The 21,094-nt window shown below is 42.3% G+C and overlaps 1 protein-coding gene across 1 annotated transcript in view; it reads left to right on the forward strand.

The window, feature by feature from the left end:
• Positions 1-778: 778 nt before the first annotated feature.
• Positions 779-21,094, forward strand: part of LOC117360970 (heat shock factor protein 3-like) — a 64,030-nt gene continuing 43,714 nt past the window's right edge. Inside the window, exons 1-6 of the mRNA XM_033945684.1 lie at positions 779-1,105; positions 10,964-11,072; positions 14,940-15,067; positions 15,160-15,284; positions 16,662-16,737; positions 20,187-20,248. Of these exons, the coding sequence (XP_033801575.1) occupies positions 992-1,105; positions 10,964-11,072; positions 14,940-15,067; positions 15,160-15,284; positions 16,662-16,737; positions 20,187-20,248 (614 nt within the window). The 5' untranslated portion in view covers positions 779-991. The remainder of the gene's footprint in view (positions 1,106-10,963; positions 11,073-14,939; positions 15,068-15,159; positions 15,285-16,661; positions 16,738-20,186; positions 20,249-21,094) is intronic.

A 21,094-nucleotide genomic window follows, 5' to 3' on the forward strand; every position in this document is an offset into this window, starting at 1 on the left:
TATCCTCGTTTCTGGTCCATTTGTTCCTAGAAATTTTGATCCATAGAGACTCTAATTTATCTGTCCGTTGTGGCATGTTATCTCCAGTAGATTCAATTCCCTCTTTGACGTATATGGCAATGCCTCCTCCCTTTTGAGCCACTCTGTCTCTGCGGTATAGTTTGACACACATAAAATCCTTCTCCAACACCAAAGCTCAAATGAGTCAATCTTCTTTCTTTCTGTCTCCCTATACCTCTTCAACGTGCTCCCACTGACGTCACTTCCGGGTGCTGTGCACAGGAAGTGATGTCAGAGGGAGAAGATGCGATCACAAGGAGCATGTTGAAGTTGTCGGTTGTAGTGGTGAACAAGTAAAGGTATGGGGGGGGGGGAGCGGGAGGGCGGAGTCCAGGGAGGGGGGCTAATGTCTCAGGCACCTGTCACCCTCGCTATACCACTGACCACAGCCAAAATGCACTCCTCTAGTTCCTTGAGGCCACTGAGCCTCTGCAGAGCCCAAATCCATGGCCATCGCTTAGTTTATAGATCTAGACATGTTTCTGCGGCCAATAGCATCACATACTGTAAGGCTCATCTTCTCCCTCCCACTCAAGTAACATAAAATCTAGCTAGGTAGGTGACAGCATGGGTTGGCCATCGTTGTAAATAGGTCTGTCCCTAGTCTATAGCAATTCTTAGGTTCTTATGGAGCGAAGGCCTCAGCGCATGCGCTCTCCTCGAGCGACGCTGTCGTGCCGCTGCGCGTCGTTCCGCCGGAAGAAAATGGCCGCTTCTGCGCGTGCGCCGCGCAAGCGCACAGCCCGCGAGACGTTGGCGGCCGTTGTGTGGGCCTCGCGCGCATCTCTCTCTCCCGGGAGGCCTCGAACGAGTTCCTCGGAGCAGCGGGATTTCTTCTCCGGATCCCCCCGCTCCGCGTGAGGCGACAGGGCGGGCTACAACCAGCGTTGCCGCTCCCGGACGTCGGCGCTTGCCTCGCTCGGAGGAAGGGATGAAGGAGAGCAGCAGCGCCCGCGGCCTGTCGCCCCTGGTGCCCGCCTTCCTCACCAAGCTCTGGACCCTGGTGGAGGATCCCAGCAACGACGACGTGATCTGCTGGAGCTGGGTAAATGCGAAGCGAAGCGAAGCGCGAGGGGGGGGGAGGGGCTCATGCTGCAAAGAGCCTTTGGGGCTGCTTTTCCCCTGCATTGAGATAAGAACAGCCTTCTTGGGTCAGATCAATGGCCCATTAAGCCCAGTAGCCCGCTCCCGGTCCCTAGTAGCTGGACAAAACTCAAGGAGTAGCAACATTCCATTCAGAATCCTAAAGAATAGCTAGATTCCGGAATCCCAAAGACTAGCAACATTCCATTTAGAATCCTAAAAAATAGCTAGATTCCGGAATCCCAAAGACTAGCAACATTCCATTCAGAATCCTAAAGAATAGCTAGATTCCGGAATCCCAAAGACTAGCAACATTCCATTTAGAATCCTAAAAAATAGCTAGATTCCGGAATCCCAAAGACTAGCAACATTCCATTCAGAATCCTAAAAAATAGCTAGATTCCGGAATCCCAAAGACTAGCAACATTCCATTTAGAATCCTAAAAAATAGCTAGATTCCGGAATCCCAAAGACTAGCAACATTCCATTCAGAATCCTAAAAAATAGCTAGATTCCGGAATCCCAAAGACTAGCAACATTCCATTTAGAATCCTAAAAAATAGCTAGATTCCGGAATCCCAAAGACTAGCAACATTCCATTCAGAATCCTAAAGAATAGCTAGATTCCAGAATCCCAAAGACTAGCAACATTCCATTCAGAATCCTAAAGAATAGCTAGATTCCGGAATCCCAAAGACTAGCAACATTCCATTTAGAATCCTAAAAAATAGCTAGATTCCGGAATCCCAAAGACTAGCAACATTCCATTCAGAATCCTAAAGAATAGCTAGATTCTGGAATCCCAAAGACTAGCAACATTCCATTTAGAATCCTAAAAAATAGCTAGATTCCGGAATCCCAAAGACTAGCAACATTCCATTCAGAATCCTAAAAAATAGCTAGATTCCGGAATCCCAAAGACTAGCAACATTCCATTTAGAATCCTAAAAAATAGCTAGATTCCGGAATCCCAAAGACTAGCAACATTCCATTCAGAATCCTAAAAAATAGCTAGATTCCGGAATCCCAAAGACTAGCAACATTCCATTTAGAATCCTAAAAAATAGCTAGATTCCGGAATCCCAAAGACTAGCAACATTCCATTCAGAATCCTAAAGAATAGCTAGATTCCAGAATCCCAAAGACTAGCAACATTCCATTCAGAATCCTAAAGAATAGCTAGATTCCAGAATCCCAAAGACTAGCAACATTCCATTTAGAATCCTAAAAAATAGCTAGATTCCGGAATCCCAAAGACTAGCAACATTCCATTCAGAATCCTAAAGAATAGCTAGATTCTGGAATCCCAAAGACTAGCAACATTCCATTTAGAATCCTAAAAAATAGCTAGATTCCGGAATCCCAAAGACTAGCAACATTCCATTCAGAATCCTAAAGAATAGCTAGATTCTGGAATCCCAAAGACTAGCAACATTCCATTTAGAATCCTAAAAAATAACTAGATTCCGGAATCCCAAAGACTAGCAACATTCCATTCAGAATCCTAAAGAATAGCTAGATTCTGGAATCCCAAAGACTAGCAACATTCCATTCAGAATCCTAAAAAATAGCTAGATTCCGGAATCCCAAAGAGTAGCAACATTCCATTCAGAATCCTAAAGAATAGCTAGATTCCGGAATCCCAAAGAGTAGCAACATTCCATTCAGAATCCTAAAGAATAGCTAGATTCCGGAATCCCAAAGACTAGCAACATTCCATTTAGAATCCTAAAAAATAGCTAGATTCCAGAATCCCAAAGACTAGCAACATTCCATTCAGAATCCTAAAGAATAGCTAGATTCCAGAATCCCAAAGACTAGCAACATTCCATTTAGAATCCTAAAAAATAGCTAGATTCCGGAATCCCAAAGACTAGCAACATTCCATTCAGAATCCTAAAGAATAGCTAGATTCTGGAATCCCAAAGACTAGCAACATTCCATTTAGAATCCTAAAAAATAACTAGATTCCGGAATCCCAAAGACTAGCAACATTCCATTCAGAATCCTAAAGAATAGCTAGATTCTGGAATCCCAAAGACTAGCAACATTCCATTCAGAATCCTAAAAAATAGCTAGATTCTGGAATCCCAAAGACTAGCAACATTCCATTCAGAATCCTAAAAAATAGCTAGATTCCGGAATCCCAAAGAGTAGCAACATTCCATTCAGAATCCTAAAGAATAGCTAGATTCCGGAATCCAAAGACTAGCAACATTCCATTCAGAATCCTAAAGAATAGCTAGATTCTGGAATCCCAAAGACTAGCAACATTCCATTTAGAATCCTAAAAAATAGCTAGATTCCGGAATCCCAAAGACTAGCAACATTCCATTCAGAATCCTAAAGAATAGCTAGATTCTGGAATCCCAAAGACTAGCAACATTCCATTCAGAATCCTAAAAAATAGCTAGATTCCGGAATCCCAAAGAGTAGCAACATTCCATTCAGAATCCTAAAGAATAGCTAGATTCCGGAATCCAAAGACTAGCAACATTCCATTCAGAATCCTAAAGAATAGCTAGATTCCAGAATCCCAAAGACTAGCAACATTCCATTTAGAATCCTAAAAAATAGCTAGATTCCGGAATCCCAAAGACTAGCAACATTCCATTCAGAATCCTAAAGAATAGCTAGATTCTGGAATCCCAAAGACTAGCAACATTCCATTCAGAATCCTAAAAAATAGCTAGATTCCGGAATCCCAAAGAGTAGCAACATTCCATTCAGAATCCTAAAGAATAGCTAGATTCCGGAATCCAAAGACTAGCAACATTCCATTCAGAATCCTAAAGAATAGCTAGATTCCAGAATCCCAAAGACTAGCAACATTCCATTCAGAATCCTAAAGAATAGCTAGATTCCGGAATCCCAAAGAATAACAAAAGATTCTAGAATCCCAAAGAGTAGCAACATTCCATGCTACCAATCCAGGGCAAGCAGTGGCTTCCCCCATGTCTCTCTCAATAACAGACTTTGAACTTTTTCTCCAGGAATTTGTCCAAACCTTTCGTAAAACTAGCTACGCTATCCGCTCTTACCACATTCCCTGGCAACGTATTCCGAGTGAAAAAAAAATTTCCTCCTATTGGGGGCTGCGCTGAGATTTGTGGTGCTTGGGTAGTGGAAGGCTTCTTTCTCTGCCGTGAAACCTGAAAGCGGTTCAATAATTCTACTGGCGCTTCTTATTTATCACGTCTGAAATGCTATCAGGTCTCTGCAGGGGCTGCTTTTCTGATACAACTAAAGTGGTTTTATGTATGCAGGTACTTTGTCCCCAGTTGGGGAGATGGATGCACTAAACGGGATCAGTAAGACCACTTGGATCTGATCCGACTCTAAAAGATCAATTAATGCACTAAAAATTTTGCATGCAAATAATTTGCGCAGAGATTCATATTAATCCTTGTCTCTCCCATCCGATTGATTGTTGTGAGAGCCTTAAAGTAGTCATCTGCCTCTTAGCTGTTTGTGGCAGGAATTTTTTTTTAATATTATTTAAATGGGCACAGATGCTGTATGTGTTACCCATGCACAACATCTCCCCCCCCCATGACAGCCCTTCCCAGCATCCCCCCAACGAACTGGCACTGGGGCCTGACACCCTCCCCCCTTTGCATTAGTGAAAATCGGCAGGAGGGATGCCCACTCCTTCCGGCCATGCCGAGTTTTTGTACTTGGGGCAGTGCAGGTTTAAGTGACTTGCCCAGAGTCACAAGGAGCTGCAATGGGAATTGAACTGTAGTAAGATTTATGGATGACTAATCAGTTACATAAACAAATACGTGCCTGTTTTAGTTTTCTAAAGGAAACCATAAACTCCTTATCCAAGGTTCGTTATTTTGCCAGTTTATATACTAAGAATATAGACCAAGGCTATATGAAGTATTTTATTAGAAATATAATTCACAAGCCAGCAATAAATAATAAACTAATTATTTGTTCACAATGTCTCTGAATACATATATATATCTCATTACATAATCATTACACCACACTTGCTAGATAAATGAGTAAAACTAATTCTTACACTCTAAATAATTCCTTATAATAATAATTCCTGATTAACAGCAGCTAAAATATAGCTTATCACCACATGTACTTCACTTCCTTGTCCCAAAGACAATAGAATTCTCTCTCTAACCCAGCTGAAAAGGCAATAGAATTCCTTATTCTCACCACATAGATCAGGCCTCAGCAAAATTGGGGAGCTATCTTTCCTCTGCTCGGCAGATATAGAAATTCTTCTGATTAGGAACAGTCCGTCAGCCACTGGAAAAGCTGTAAATTAGGTTGGCAGCAAAGGTTTCCTTTATGTGATGGAATCCAGATCTGTAGAAAGTCCGATTTCTCTCTCTCAAGCAGAGAGTCACAAGAGGTAACTTTTCAGGTCTTAGTTATTATAGAAGATGTGCAGAGAACACCTATGATAAGATATAGATAGACGCTGCACTATGCAGACACAGATACACAAAGTCATACAGAAGGCATTCTTCACCATGCGAAACCTAAGAAAAATAAGAAATTTCTTTACCAAAGAACACTACAAGATCATTGTACAATCCCTCACACTCAGTAACTTGGATTACTGCAACAGCCTCTACCTAACATGTCCTAACAATATGATAAAACAACTACAGACAGTTCAGAACACTGCCATCAGACTCATCTACTGTCTCAGCAAATTTGACCACATCACTCCCGCCTATATAGACTCTCACTGGCTTCCGATAAAAGCAAGAACTCAATTCAAGTTCTATTGTCTGCTGTTTAAGATAACCCATGGAACTGCCCCCTGTTACCTAAACAACCGCCTAAACCATTACCGCTCATCCAGATCAAGAAGAACTCAAAACCTATTCACCTTCCCACCTAATAATGGAACCCGTCTTAAGAAACTATACAACAGCCTTCTAGCGACACAGGCAGCAAAAATTGACCCCACAATCACCAAACTAATGATCAATACAACAGACATCAAAGTGTTTCGAAAAGAAATCAAAACATTTCTATTCAGAAAACACGTCATTACCAACTAATATCCTCCCTTTATGCACAAGCTCTCCCTCGATAGAATAACACATTAATTCAATTCTTAGAACCTTTCCTATCATACATACTCTGATTCCTATATAAACATTTTCCACACTATCCAATAAATTTCTTACTTCATTATTAGATAACTTCCAATCTGTAAACCGTATATACTGATAATCTCCACTATATTCTGTTATCACTTGATTCCCTTGATATGTAATTCTCAAAATTGAATCCTCTACCACACCATTTAATGTACACGAATCACTGTTATGTAATTTATCTAGATAATCTTTATTACGCAATTCTTTTGGTAATTCCTATAATTTGTATTCCGCCTTGAACAATATATAATGTATAATGTATTCGAAATTAATTTTCCTATGAACTGTTTTCCTACCTTCTTCTACTCTATGTTTATAACCTAACTAATTTATTTTTCTCAAGTACCGTATTTGCCGGCGTATAAGACGACTTTTCAGTACCTTAAAATCCTCCCCAAAGTCGGGGGTTGTCTTATACGCCGGGTACTGTTTACATGCCCTTACTTTACATGCCCTAACATCTCCTTCCTTACCTCCTTACGGTGCTTACGGTACTAGTAAACCTGCCGGGACATCAGCGGGGCCATGGCGGGACATCAGTGTGACAAGGGTGCCAGCTCCTTCATCCTGCGCAGCGGGAAGCAGCGGCGCTCTGGCCCCACCCCTTTTCTCTTTACTACGTCTCTCGCACATGCGGCCGTGTGTGGAGTCTAGCCCTTAAGGAAGTTGCGGGGGCGAACAGGAGGCTTTTGAAGGCTTTTAAAGGGAAACTGTCATGCCAGCAAACTTGCTAGGGACTTGCCCGGCACTTGCTCTCTCCCTCTATGTGTTATCTTCCTTCTATCATTGACAGTTTCAGTTTGGTTAACAGTTTAGAAATCAAATAGCATGGCAGCTCCCATGGGTTTATTGTTCTATTCAGCTTTAGTGAATTAATTAAAATTGTTGAAATAAATTCTGATGTTCTTTTAAGTTTTATTTGTTGTGCAGAAGGTGTGCGGAAGAAGGGGTAGTCTTATATGGCGAGTATATAACAAACTCTATATTTTAACTGTAAAAGTTGGGGGGTCGTCTTATACGCCCAGTCGTCTTATACGCCGGCAAATACGGTACTTTAGCAAGAATGTGAGCCTTTGGGACAGTCAGGGAACTCTAAGTACTTTCTCTTCATCTTAATTAATCTTACTTATTGCATTTCTTCTGTTTCTACTGTAAACCGCTTAGAACCTCACGGTACAGCGGTATATAAGAAATAAAATTATTATTATTATATAAGTTCCCTCACATCCTAGCACAGACTAATTAATAATTAGGCACCTTCTATTTGGTTCTCATCAGATGACCTCTCCAGACCAGCCTTTTTGTATAGAGTCTCGCACAGGCCGTGAAACAGAGGCGCCTTCGTTAGATAAGAACAGCATAGAAGCAATGCCTCCCCCAAGATTCACACAGGCTGAGCATGTAGGCATAGCTGGATGTCCTTGACTAGAATACAGTTCTGGTACATACCCAGAATGCATCAGGCATCATAAACAGCAACGATGTTTTCTTCTTTCTCTTGCATGGTTCAGGCTGGAATGATTTCTTGCAGATAATGGTTCAAGCTTTATGACGTCAGAGAGGCCTAACCTTCAGGTGTGAATAAGGAAACACCCCTACAGAACCCAGTTCCTCAGGTTCTCAGCCCATGCAATAACCATTAGGCAGTGAAGGGTCTTTAAATCTAAGGCAACTTATGGAACCTTTCCAGATAGAGGGACAGTTATTAACTAGTATAACTGTGCTACTGTAATTCAGAGACATTTTATTGGAAGGTAAGTGACATATAGCAATCAGTGCTCCCATAGTGGACAAGCAGTTTAGAAATGGGTGCAGTGGTTTTACTGACCAGTTAAAAAGGTACAGAAACAAAAAAAGGTTAAGAACCACCCTGCTTTATAAACAAGTAGAACTGAGAAAGAAGGATGACTCAATAGTGGCTTCTCTTGGTTGTCATGTAGTACATAGAAATTAAAACATAGGTATCGGTAAGGATGTGGGAGAGAAGGATATCGAAGGTCTCTATAAAAAGAAAAGATAAATCAAAACCAGTGGAAGAAGAGGGCATCAGCAGATCTGATTTTTAGTTTAGCCCTAATGAATATGCATATGAGAGAGTTTGCATTTCTGCTAACTTTATTGTATTCAAATATCTCATGTATATTCATTAGGTCTGTTCTGAAAACCCAACCTGTTGCCAACCCTCACGAACTAGGAATGAAGACCCAAAGCCATAAGGAATAGAAAACAGATAAAATTTGGTGACAGGCTCAGGAATCATAATAGGAAGTCAGTAGAAGCATAATAAAATGGTTTATGTAGATCAAAGAATTGTATGGGGACTAAAACAAGTGCTGAGGGCATTAATGTGCTGGGACATCCTTGGAGGTTGTTGGCTAGCATGGGTAAGCTTGATAGAAGAGCCATCTCTCTCAGGTACCAAAGTGTCAGTGGTGGGCCTGGCCTCTCTTGGGAGACCATCCCAGCTTTTACAATAAAGGGGAAGAAAGCCCGCTAATACACGAGTATGTACAGTAGAAACTATATAAGTTGAGGGCAGTTTTAGGACAAAAAATGGCCAAAAATTATATGACCCGTATATGTCCTATAAAGCAAGTCCCACATTGCTCACTCCCCTGCACCTCTCCTCTCCAGTATTTCCCCTGCCTTTCCTATAATTTCACAGACTTCCATAGCTTTAAGCTAAATCACCAGATTTCAGTATGTGAGAATTATATATTTATTCCTCACTGATAATTTCTCAATTTTATTCACCATTCTCTCTAAACATTGGCAAGTTTAGTAAAGCAAAATGTTTTAGAAAAATATTTTCACAAATCACTCACCCTTCCTATCCAAGAATAATGTTTCATTTAGGATTCATTATTTCTCAGCACTTACACACTCCTGGTTTTCTTTTACTAAACACAAAAGCAATCAGTTTCACTCACCAACTCTTACCATATCAAACCTCTCAGTTAAAATTCCCCTTTGAACCATCAAATTAATCATGGCTTGTAGCTGTTTCCAGGTTACCTGATAATTGTCATGCATGCTTTCCTGCAGGCATGTCCTCCTTTCAGTGTACATGCTCAGCACAAACTTTAAACCAGCCAGAACATTTACAGATTTTAAACAGTCACTACTACTACTGTGTTACTATTATTTTGATCACAGTCAACTTGCACACCTCCCCAATCCTTTTCTATTTGATTTGAACACTAAATAACCCCACCCTAAATTAAGGTTACTTCAGCAGCAGGGACACTTATAGCACTGGCTCTGTAAAGCAACTTCAGTACAGCTAGTCTGTTTACTGTACTTCCATGAAGTAGTATAGAACGGGTAGAGGTGGATCAATTTTTTATTTTTACTCCTTCAAAAATTGCAAAGACTAGGGAGACACTCAATGAAGTTACATGGAAATACTTTTAAAACCAATTGGAGGAAATATTTTTTCACTTGGAGAATAGTTAAGTTCTGGAATACATTGCTAGAGGATGTGGTAAGTGCGGTTAACATAGCTGGTTTAAAAAAAAAGTTTGTACAATTTCCTGGAGGAAAAGTCCACAGACATGGGGAAAGCCACTGCTTGCCCTGGATCAGTAGCATGGAATTTTGCTTCTATTTGGGTTTTTACCAGGTACTTGTGACCTGGATTGGTCACCATGAAGATGGGAAACAGGGTTGGAGGGACCAATGATCTGACCCAGTAAGATACTTCTTATGATACTGATGGGAATGGCCCATATATAAGATTACCCTGTTCTCTTAGGCTTCCGTGACTGGCATCATGAGTGTTGCAGTTGTCTGCGTCTTGCTTTGTCTAGGTAGGTAGAACTTACATTTCAGCCATCAAGAAAGCTACAGCATGATGGCTGAAGCGTCCATTCTACCTACCCAATCAAGGCAAGACCCAGACAACTGCAACAATCAAGATGACCCTGGTTTATTGATTGTATTTTGAAGTCAATTAACCTGATATCCTTAGCAACAGAAAACTGAAACTGTCTCTCATTTTCAGATTTTAATCTGCGAGCAAATTTAACAGGACAGATGATCCTTCATAGAGTGGGCCTTGGTCATTTACTGAATTAGTCAATTTAGGGTCAGATGCTCAAGGCCCAGGCAAGAGGCAAGAACTTCTTTCACCGGCACATCCTGTGGGTTGCGTGTCGGTGCCAAATGGGGGGGGTGCCAGTTCTCAGGGGGGGGTGCTCGTAAATCGAGTCAACGCTCGGGTTTGCGAGAATGTTTTGCTCATCTTGCAAAACACTCACAAACCGCGTTACTCACAAACCAAGGTTTGACTGTATTTGGTTTTAAATGGCATTTTCCACTTGTTAGACAACAGTAGGGTGCCATTTATAGACTATGGGCCATAGTGCTGCAATCCAGATTACAGATAATATGAAGAATCATGGTACAGATGCAAGAGAAAGCAGCATTATGAAAAAATTGCTTTGGTACTTAGTTTGCACCTCTTTTCTTTGAAAATGCTCAGTTTTGTTTTATTTCTCTCAAAACGTAAGGCTTCCCTCCACCCAGAGACTTATTTTAACTCTGACACTACCTACTATGTATCATTACTTTAATATTACCTTGGTTGAGGAAATGTTTTTAATGAAGAACTGCATTTGATTGATCAGAATATTATTAATAACTAAATATTTCACCTTTCCCTTTTTTTTTACTTCTAGAATGGCCAGAATTTCTCCATCCTGGATGAACAAAGATTTGCAAAAGAGATAATTCCTAAGTATTTTAAGCACAATAACATATCAAGCTTTATACGTCAGCTTAATATGTGTAAGTAGCAGCTGTTCTCATACAATGAAACTACAAGAAATTTTTCTGGTGGGTAATGGGTTTGTGCAAGATTGAAAGATCTGAGACCTTATTCCCACGTGTGAATTTTAAGTTTGCATCCCCTTCGCTTAGTCTTCAGCAAATCAAATACTAGTTTCAATAACTGAATTCCTTATTGTTGTGGTATATGTGCTCAGAAGCATTGTCCCTAGATACAGGTTACTTTTGAGCATATCCTGGCCATAATGAACTTTGCTCATATATCAGGGTATGTGGAGTATGATCGCAATCTCTCAAATTTACAGTTAGTGCTCATCATAGTTCTTCTATTGTGGCTTAAAGAACTTCCCTCTGGAGTTCTTGTCAGTCCTCCAGGCAGTACCAGACACTTGGGTTATGCACATCTGCCAGCAAATGGAGACTGAGAACACTTGACTTAAAGAACCATATACCGTATTAATAATACAAGTACTATGCAGTTCCTAGCTAGTCGTTATTTCTCAGTCTCCAGCAGATGGTGGACATGCCTTATGAGCCAATTTGGTAGGCTGGGGGTGGGTCCAGGGTTCCTTAAGACATTGATATATATTTTTGGGGGCATGTTGCAGGCAGGAAAAAATGAAGACAAGCCCCTCGGCTCGAGCTGCCTCCAACCCCGCGGGATCTCCAAGACCACGAGGGGCATCCCCATGGGATCCCCGGGACTCAGAGGGGGAACCCATGAGATTCCCGTCATCACCATGCAGCTCTCAAAGAAAGTCCAGAGAAAATATAGGGATGGATAGATGCCACCACTCGGGATCACATAGTTTTGAAATGTCTTTAATTCATACACATATCAATATATAGCAGAGAAGTAGACTACACATTTCTTCCAATCCTTCTCATAGGGAAAATGCTCCTCAAACTTTGCCAAGATTGGGGCACCATGATCCTCAAATCACCCCTTTAGCCATTCCAGGTTTGGTTTCCATGCTTCCTGGAACTCTCAATCGGGAAAGCATAGGAACTCCAACTGTTCCAACATTAACTCAGAATGAAAGTTCTCTACTGCATCCCATCCTTCACTCATTAGCACTAACCGTGGTTTCTTTCACCAAACGGGTAAATGCTTTCTGTCTCTAGGCTGCAGTATCTACTGTCACTGAAGTGTATAGGAAACTTTCCACTCAGCTTCAACTTTCTGCCACTTCAAGTGGACACGGTTTTCTTCCTGGTATGCATTTCATTTTCTAGAGCCTGGATCACATGTTCACTTCCGTTCATCCTTGACTACTTTCTCGACCTCAAATTCTGGTCTAAAAAACCAATTTGGTTAGAGTTCATCTTGGTGTGATCAGTGCATTTTACTCCTAACTGAACAAGAAGCCTCTTTCTGTATGTTCCTTGTTAACCCATTTCATGAAAGGCTTAGGCAACACAAAACCACCTATAAAGCCGCCTCCTGTTTGGTATCTTAATGTGGTTCTTTCTGCTCTAATGAAATCTCCCTTTGAACTGCTTACATCTTGCTCTCTCGAACTTCTCACTCGGAAGGTCATTTTCTTTAGTACCTCTCCAGACCGGTGCAGTTCACTGATGGGTAATAGCTCACCATGACCAACAGGTAGAGACTGTTGCCAGGCTTCCCTTAGCTAGTGTAAGCCTGTTGGAAGTTGTTTAGTGACCTTCTTGTTCACGTCTGTTGCCGGACTGAGCTTGGGGGAATCTTTCGGGGGTCCGTCTGACCTCAGAGGTGTCACACTTGACGAGTCAAAAGTTGAGTCTTTCCCCCCATTTCCTCCACCTCCCCAAAATTTTTCTAGAGGTGCCTCAGCTGTAAGCCTTGCCACTGATACCAGCAAGGCATATGGCTTAGAGAGCCAGTGGAGTCTGTTCTGACAGGAAAAAATTAATCATGAGGCAGTGCCGGTCTGAAGGGATCCTTCAATTGTCTGTAATTGATTTTTTATTGTTAACCGGCACTTTTAGCTATGTCACATATTGCGCAGTGAAGGGAAAAAGTGCTTATTGTGCTCCAGATGTGAGGTTGATGCGACCTGTGCTCACGGTGTACTGGCCACTACGAAGGGGAATCCTCATCGGCTTTGGTTGCCTGCATCCAGGGATCCTCTTTGACAACACAAAGGAATCCAACGAAAACTGCAGTAACGCCAGCCAAAGCAAAAACAAAAAACAAACCACAGATACCTATGTACGAGATGCAGGCAATGTTTGTTATACCAGATATTTTATTTTATGCAGTTAAAAATACCACCTTATAACAAACCATGGGACCTGACACGATCCATGTTTCGGAAAGCACTCCTTCCTCAGAGGTCCATGGATGCTAAGGTATAAAATAAACTGCAATGAGAGGTATAAAACAACCGCCTGTATGGTATTCTCCTCCACTTAAAATGTGCGACACAAAACTAGTCAAGCAAAAGCTAGTCAAGCTTTTTTGCTTGACTAGTTTTATATACAGATTATATAAAGAAAATAGAATTTTAATGGATACTTGGAAAACGCTAAGATTTGTTAGTAACTTAACTGATATTCCTATTAATAGATTAACTAATCAATCCATATGGCTAAACTCCAAGATTCAAATTGGCGGTTTCAAGGTCGTCTGGAAGCATTGGATAATTGCAGGAATTAGAAATTTAAATGATGTCATCTCTAATGGTAAACTGCTGGATTTTACACAATTGCAACATAAATTTGGGCTTCATAAATCACAATGTTTTCGTTGGTTGCAATTGAAGCAGGCCATTCAGGCAGGGTTCCCTGAGTGTTTTCAATCTTATGTTTGAACAAGGGAAGGTGTGTGATGCACAGACTCAAGTAGTCTATTCCAGGCGTATGGGGTAGTAAGGTGAAAGGAACAAAGTCTGGCTTTGGCAGTGGAGGAGAAGGGTTCAAATAAAAGTAACTTACCTGAGCAGAGTTCTCGGGGAGGCATATAAGGAGAGACTACAGAATAAACACACTTGTACGTTGATGATAGGAGTTTGACCTGTATGCAAAGGCAAATAGGTAGCCAGTGAAGTGATTTGAGGAGAGGGGTAACGTGAATGTAGTGAGGTTGGCAGAAGATGAGTCGTGCAGTAGAGTTTTACACAGATTGCAGGGGGGTTCAGTGGGAGACCTGTTAGAAATAAACTGCAGTAGTCTTAAGCATGAGCTTTCAAGGGTGTGAACAAGGGTCCAGGTAGTGTGCTTAGAGAGGAAGGGTGAATTTTGGTGATGTAGAGATAGAAGTGACAGGCCTTAGCAGTCTGTTGCATATGCATAGAAAACTCCAAGGTTATGAGCAGAGGAGACAGGAATGGTTTTGGTAGTTCACATTTACATTCAAGAATCTTGCCAAATTCACTGAGGTGTTTTTGTGTGTGTGTGATTTTATATATGGCATGGCACATAAATTCAAGCTGATTCTGGGACTCCATTAAATATAGACTTATTTCTGTGCTGATTTTTAATCTTCAACTAAGATCATCCAGTAGCAGAAAATGATAAAGCAGACTGAATATCCTCACACTGACAACTGTCCTTTTAAAATGATTTTTATTCCATTAAGAATATGATAAATTTTGCACTAATAGAAACGGGGGCCTGATCTCTTGCCTTTTATCTAGAAACCCGCACCATTCCCTGTACACATGATGATTCAAAATATGCGGTATTTCCTATCAGGACTATAAATGGTGTATTTTTTCATAGACATTAATGGGATGGTCAGTCAGTTACAACTGCTCTTGTCACTGGTTGCATGTTTCCTGTTAAGTATCCAGAAAAGTTTATAGAAGGAACAAGATAGTGAAAAGGATGGCTTTGTAAGATTATTGTTTTTTTGTTCTGTCCTCTCTCTCAATACTCACACAGATGGCTTCAGAAAAGTGGTCAGTTTGGAAAATGGACTGATAAAACCAGAAAAAGGTTCGGCACTTGAATTTCAGCACCCGTTCTTCAAGCAGGGGAAGGCAGAACTGCTGGAAAACATCAAACGCAAGGTGAGGTACTGCATGCTTAGAAGTCTTCTGCCAACAGACCACTTCCTGTTCGCTCAGCCTATAGTCAGCCATGTGAAATTCTTTTGTTCTAGGTGTCTATGGTGAGATCAGACGATTCAAAACTCTCCCCAGATGATTTGCAGCGAGTGCTTTTTGATGTCCAAGAAATGCGAGATGAGCAATTTAGCATGGATGCAAAACTGGACAATATGAGGAAGTAAAGTCACTGCAAATTTCCTCTTAACTAATGCCTATCGCATCATCATACCCTATGCTATGCCTTTATTTTGGAGAAAGGCCCATTATAATCTCACATGTAGGGGATGTCATCCACGGATCTTGTTTTAGGGTACTGCCAGTTTAAACATTTGAGGCAGTGCCCCCACTGTGTGAGTGCAGATTGCCTTCCCACCTGACATCGACGTGTGGGACTATCAGTCTTTAGTTTTCTGTGGAGCTAAGAAGTTGTGTTGTTCAGTCTCTCAGTATGTCAGACTTTGAGATATTTTTGTGCCCTCCCAGTAACTTTTTTAAAAAAAATTATTTTCTTCATATTCCTGTTTGTTTATTTTTTTCCTTTAATTTTCTCATGTTTGGTTTAATTTAAACAACTTTGACCTTATTGGCCTTTGGGCCACTTTGAGACTTTTTTTGTTCCCTGTTTTCGGTATACTTTTTACTGGAGCTCCCTGGTATGTTAACAATGACTGCATTGGTTTGTTTCCTTGCATTATGAGGGCTGTTCCTGCACTTAGGACCATATAACCTGCAGGGGCTGATTTTCAAAGAGAAATTCTACTAGGGCCAGGGGTAGGCAATTCCGGTCCTCGAGAGCTAGAGCCAGGTCAGGTTTTCAGGATATCCACAATGAATATGTACGAGATGGATTTGCATGCACTGCCTCCTTGAGATGCAAATCTATCTCATGCATATTTATTGTGGATATCCTAAAAACCTGACCTGGCTCCAGCTCTCGAGGGCCGGAATTGTCTTCCCCTGTACTAGGGGTTACTCTTTGAAAATCTCCAATGATAGTGATAGAGGGATATTTTTTTTAAGTCATCTATTTTCCAGTTAGCTTGTGGTAATTTAAAAATGTAATCCCCATGCATACTTCAGGCAGTTTACCCATTTTGTTTGCAGTGAGAGGGGAGGACAATTTTCAAATAACTTTTATTTATTCTTTTTTACTTTGCATTATTTTCTGAGGTTACTTCTTAGTCTGTCCCCTTTCACCTTCATTCTTTGCCCCCTCATTCCAAAGTTTCCTTTCAATTGAAAGAGATTCCCCTCAGCAATGGAGAGTTACGTGATATGCCCAAGATCACAAAGTGCATTAGTAGGGTTTGAGCCAAGTTTTCCTGGTTGTTAGTCAGGTGCTCTAACCACTAGGCTGCTACTTCTGAATAAACCCTTGCTGATCCTCAGAAATGTCTTTGCAAACTATCTCCAGCAGCAACAGACCATTCTCTCTGCCTGTTGCCTGATTCATGGCAAATTTTAAGTACTTACTGCTTTGCATAAATAAAATGGTCTAATCCTCTGACAACGAACCAGATTAACAAATCTTTTTAACTTGATTTCTTACAAATAGAGAGAATAAAGCACTTTGGAAAGAGGTGGCTGCTCTGAGGCGGAAGCACAGCCAGCAGCAGAAACTGCTGTCCAAGGTACGATTGGGGTGTTGTTAGGGGTTTAGGAATTGTAAATTTACACTTCTCCCTCCCTATTCGCGGGGGTTAGGGGCAGAGCTGGCCCGCGAATAGGGAAAAATCGAAAATAACTTTTGGCCAGCTCTGACCCACCCCCGGACCTTACCTGGTGGTCTAGCAGTGACGCTGGGCAGGAATGATCTTCCTACACTCCTGCCCCGTGCAGAGCCATGCTGCTGAGTTCCCGTGGTCTTTTGAGACTACAACAGGAACTCCCTGTTGTAGTCTTGTGAGACCAAGGGAACTCACAGCACGGCTCTGCACGGGGCAGGAGTGTAGGAAGATCATTCCTGCCCCAAGTTAATGCTAGACCATCAGGTAAGGTCCGATCGCCCTCAAGCCAGCTCCGATCGCCCCACCTCTGATTGCCCCCCCACCCCCACGCCACCTCCGATTACCCCCCTCCACTTCCGATCGCCCCCCACTGCCTCTGATCGCCTCTTTCCAAATCCCAGGGCCTTTTTTTTCGATGCCAACGAGTGATTCTCGGGGGGGAGGGGGGACCTGGGGAAAAAAATGTAGATAATCAAAACCACAAATAGGGAGGGGGAAGTGCTGTTTATTTTCCAGTTAGGTTAGTGATTGGATTTTTTTCAGCTGCATTTGATTATGATTTTAAAGTGATCGAGGCATGTGCAGATGAGAACAGCTTGCAGTAATGAGATGGAAAATTGAGATCCCACAGGGGTCAAGGACAAATTTGTCTCCATGTCATTCTCTAACAGAACACCAAACTATGCTCTGTAATGTATAGGATAGCATGCTATGTCTGATTGGCATGTCATTCTTTTTTCCACTGAAGACACAGGGGGTTGCTCTGTGCTTCAATTTGCTAAGCCCCAGGCATTCTTCCTTGATCTTCTAATGGTCTAGCTCTTGCCATTGAATAGGACAGATCTCGCTCATTGGAGGCTTGGTGTACAGCTTCTAGTCATTCCTTGAGTGGGGTAGAAAGCCTTTGGACAGGCTATCTGATTATTGTTTGTTGAACACAGTGGTCCTGTGGGGTCTGTTCACTGTGCTGTATGCCTGGAACAAATTTCTACAGCAGGCTCCATCTCTGGCAGTGTTCAAGTCCAAGTTAATAACCAACCTCTTTGATGCTGCTTTTAACTCCTAACACTTCTCACCTTGGGTTCTGCTTCCCCAACCCTATATGTCATGTCTGTCTTAAGTTAGATTGTAAGTTCTTCTGAGCAGGAACCATATATTTAATGTCAAAATGTACAGTGCTATGTATGGCCTTCAGCGCTATAGAAGTGATAAATAGTAGTAGTCCATCCTTCAATTCTTGGGGGGATGGTGGACCGCATGGCTTTGTAGATTGTTCCTTGGAGGATCTTTTTTTGGTCCTGCCCTACTGAAGACTGCTTTGCTACATCCTACTTGTCTTTGGATTCATCTACTGCTGATGACAAGGAAGGTAAAATTATGTTTCATACCTGATCATTTTCTTTCCTTTAGCCCAGTGGTGTCCAACCTGCGGCCCCATGAAGTATTTTATTCGGCCCTGGTCGAGGCGATGCAGTGTTTTCCTCTGCTTCCCCCAGGTGTTTACCATCTTGCCGACTCCCTCCTCTGTCTTGCTGCAGCGTTTGTGCGGCTCCAGAAACATTTTTTTCGACCAATATGGCCCAGGGAAGTCAAAAGGTTGGATACCTCTGCTTTAGTCCTTTAGTACCTTTCTCTGATGGCTGACAAGAAGGATGCCTACTCCCTCCTGCACCGGGGAGGAGTCTAAGGCCCTGATTGGCCTATGTGCCCATAGGAGGGGCTTTAGGCACCTGGGCCATTCAGAATCTTAGGCCACTCCCAGTGCATTTTATGGGAAGGGCCTTAGGCACCTGGACCAATCAGGGCCTTGGCCCCCTCCCTGGTACATTCCAGGATGTACCAGGAAGAAGGCCCGCCATTCAGTGGAAGCAGGCTTACCGGCAGGAGGAAGTGGTCATTCCTCTTGCTGGCCATAATAGAAAGGTAAGGGGGGCAGAGTTTCTGGTTATAAATTGATTTATAGCTGCAGTTGTTGATGAGGTATTGGTATGGTATATGGGACCTTCTGCTGTCTACTGGGGTTTTCCAGGGAACACTAGCCATTTATATCAGTGATGTCACTGAGCAGAGTCAGTTTCTCCCTATCTGTTGGTGGATAGAGAATACAACCAACTTCGAGTAAAGGAAAGGAAATTAACAGGTAAAACACATGACTATATTTCACCTTTATCCCAGGACAAGCAGGCAGCATATTCTTAACAGATGGGTGACGGCACCGACGGAGCCCAGGTACAGACAATTTTAGAGTGATTGCACTCCAAGAACTTAGAAAGTTCTAGCTAGGCTGCACCGCGCATGCGCGAGTGCCTTCCCTCCCGACGGTGGCGTATCTGCCTGCTGTCCCTGGATAACACCTGTTACGGTAAGTAACTGTGCTTTTCAGTATTGGCCTAGCTATTTGCCATCAGCAATATGATGTACTGAACAGGGAATGTTTTCATGGGTCTGTGGAAACAGAAGAAAACAGTTTTCACAGTGCACAGTTATTACCCGCATGCCCTATTTCTCCACTCCCTTCTTTCACCCTTCCCTTTCACCATCCAGGTGGTGACTTGTTGATTTGTACATTAATCTGAAGCTATGAGCAATACTATATTTCAAAATTATTTTTAAAGTTTTCATAGCAAGTCTAGTGGATTTTCTAGTACAGTGGTGCCTCGCACAGCGAACGCCTCGCACAGCGAACGCTGCGCACAACGTACTTAATGTCGTGCTCCCCACAACGAACTTCGTTTCACACAACGAAGTCGCCCGAGGGGCCCGGGGGGGGCGGAATGTGAGCCGGGAACAGCAGTCTAAATGTATCTCCCTCCACCTTACCTTGGATGCCGAGTTTTCCGGCTTTCCCCTTCGGCCAGCCACGCACCCTCGGGGAGCAGCGCACGCGCGCATGCTCTGTTGGTCAATCTTCTCCTCTGACGCAACCGGAAACAGGAAGTTGCAGCAGAAGAGATCATTGACCAATTCCGGCAGCTGCGAGTGAACGGCTCTCTGGGAGCGTACGGCTGGGCGAGGGGGAAAGCCGGCAGGCTCTGCATGTAAGGTGAGGTGGAGGGAGGGAAATGTAGGGCTGCAGAACGAATTATTTTGTTTTTTATGCATTGTTATGGGAAAACAGGGCTGCAGAACGAATTATTTTATTTTACATGCATTCCTATGGGAAAACGTGTTTCACACAACGAACGTTTCACATAACAAACTTGGTCCTGGAACCAATTAAGTTCGTTGTGTGAGGCACCACTGTATTTATCCAACAATAATTGCCTTTAATGCTCTTAGTACATTTTGAGATTTCAAAAGCAAACTATACCTGTAAAGTTGTTAACATGCCTTTTTTGTGTGTGTGTCCTTAGATTCTTCAATTCATATTAAGCTTGGTACGGGGAAACTACGTTGTAGGTGCAAAAAGAAAAAGGTAAACTTAATAACTATGATTTTCAAACATTAGGCTTTACAGGAGTTAATGTAACACACCAAAAACTACCACTGTATGTTGTGGAAAGGAGAAAGATTTTAATGTATATATTACCTTCTTTAGCGCTCTCCAGACCAGTAGAGATTAATCTTTACGAGTGGGTATATATCCAATCATGACCAGCAGGTGGAGACTGAAAATAAAACTGTGGAATAGTACATAAGAGATACCTTCCCTATTCCTATCAGTCTTCTTTCAGTCTCCAGCAGGTGTTGAGTGGGCTGTTGGAATTTGTTTAGGGGTTTCAGGTCCCTGTTTTTTGGCCAGATTGAGTTTGGGTAGGTCCTGTTTTGGGGTCTGTCCGACCTTGGAGCTTTTGCACTGGTAGTTTTGTTTTTTGCTGCGGGTTCTAGTATTTTTCTAGGGCCGGGGAGACTTGAAGAACAGCGGCTGTGGCTCGGCTGGCTTAGCTGGCGAGCTGTGGGGACAATTTCTTTCTGGTATATCTCTGCATTTTCCAACAGCATTTGGGAATGTTAGTTATTACTCCTGTTTGGAGTATTGTTTATTTCTGTTCTGCTTGGCTATTTGGCACACTGATAGGAATAGGGGAAGGTATCTCTTATGTACAATTCCACAGTTTTGTTTTCAGTCTCCACCTGCTGGTCATGATTGGATATATACCCAGATTCTGGGGAACCTGGTAGGATGGCTCGGTCTCATAGCTAGTTAGAAAGAAGGCAGCACATAAGGTTAGGTGACAAATTAAAAAGAAATACAAGAATCGGAAAGGGGTGGGCAGAGTGAAGTTTGGTTGATTAGTGCTCCCCCCCAAAAAAAACCCCC

This window comes from Geotrypetes seraphini, chromosome 5 (assembly GCF_902459505.1).
Source record: "Geotrypetes seraphini chromosome 5, aGeoSer1.1, whole genome shotgun sequence".
Classification (NCBI taxonomy): domain Eukaryota; kingdom Metazoa; phylum Chordata; class Amphibia; order Gymnophiona; family Dermophiidae; genus Geotrypetes; species Geotrypetes seraphini.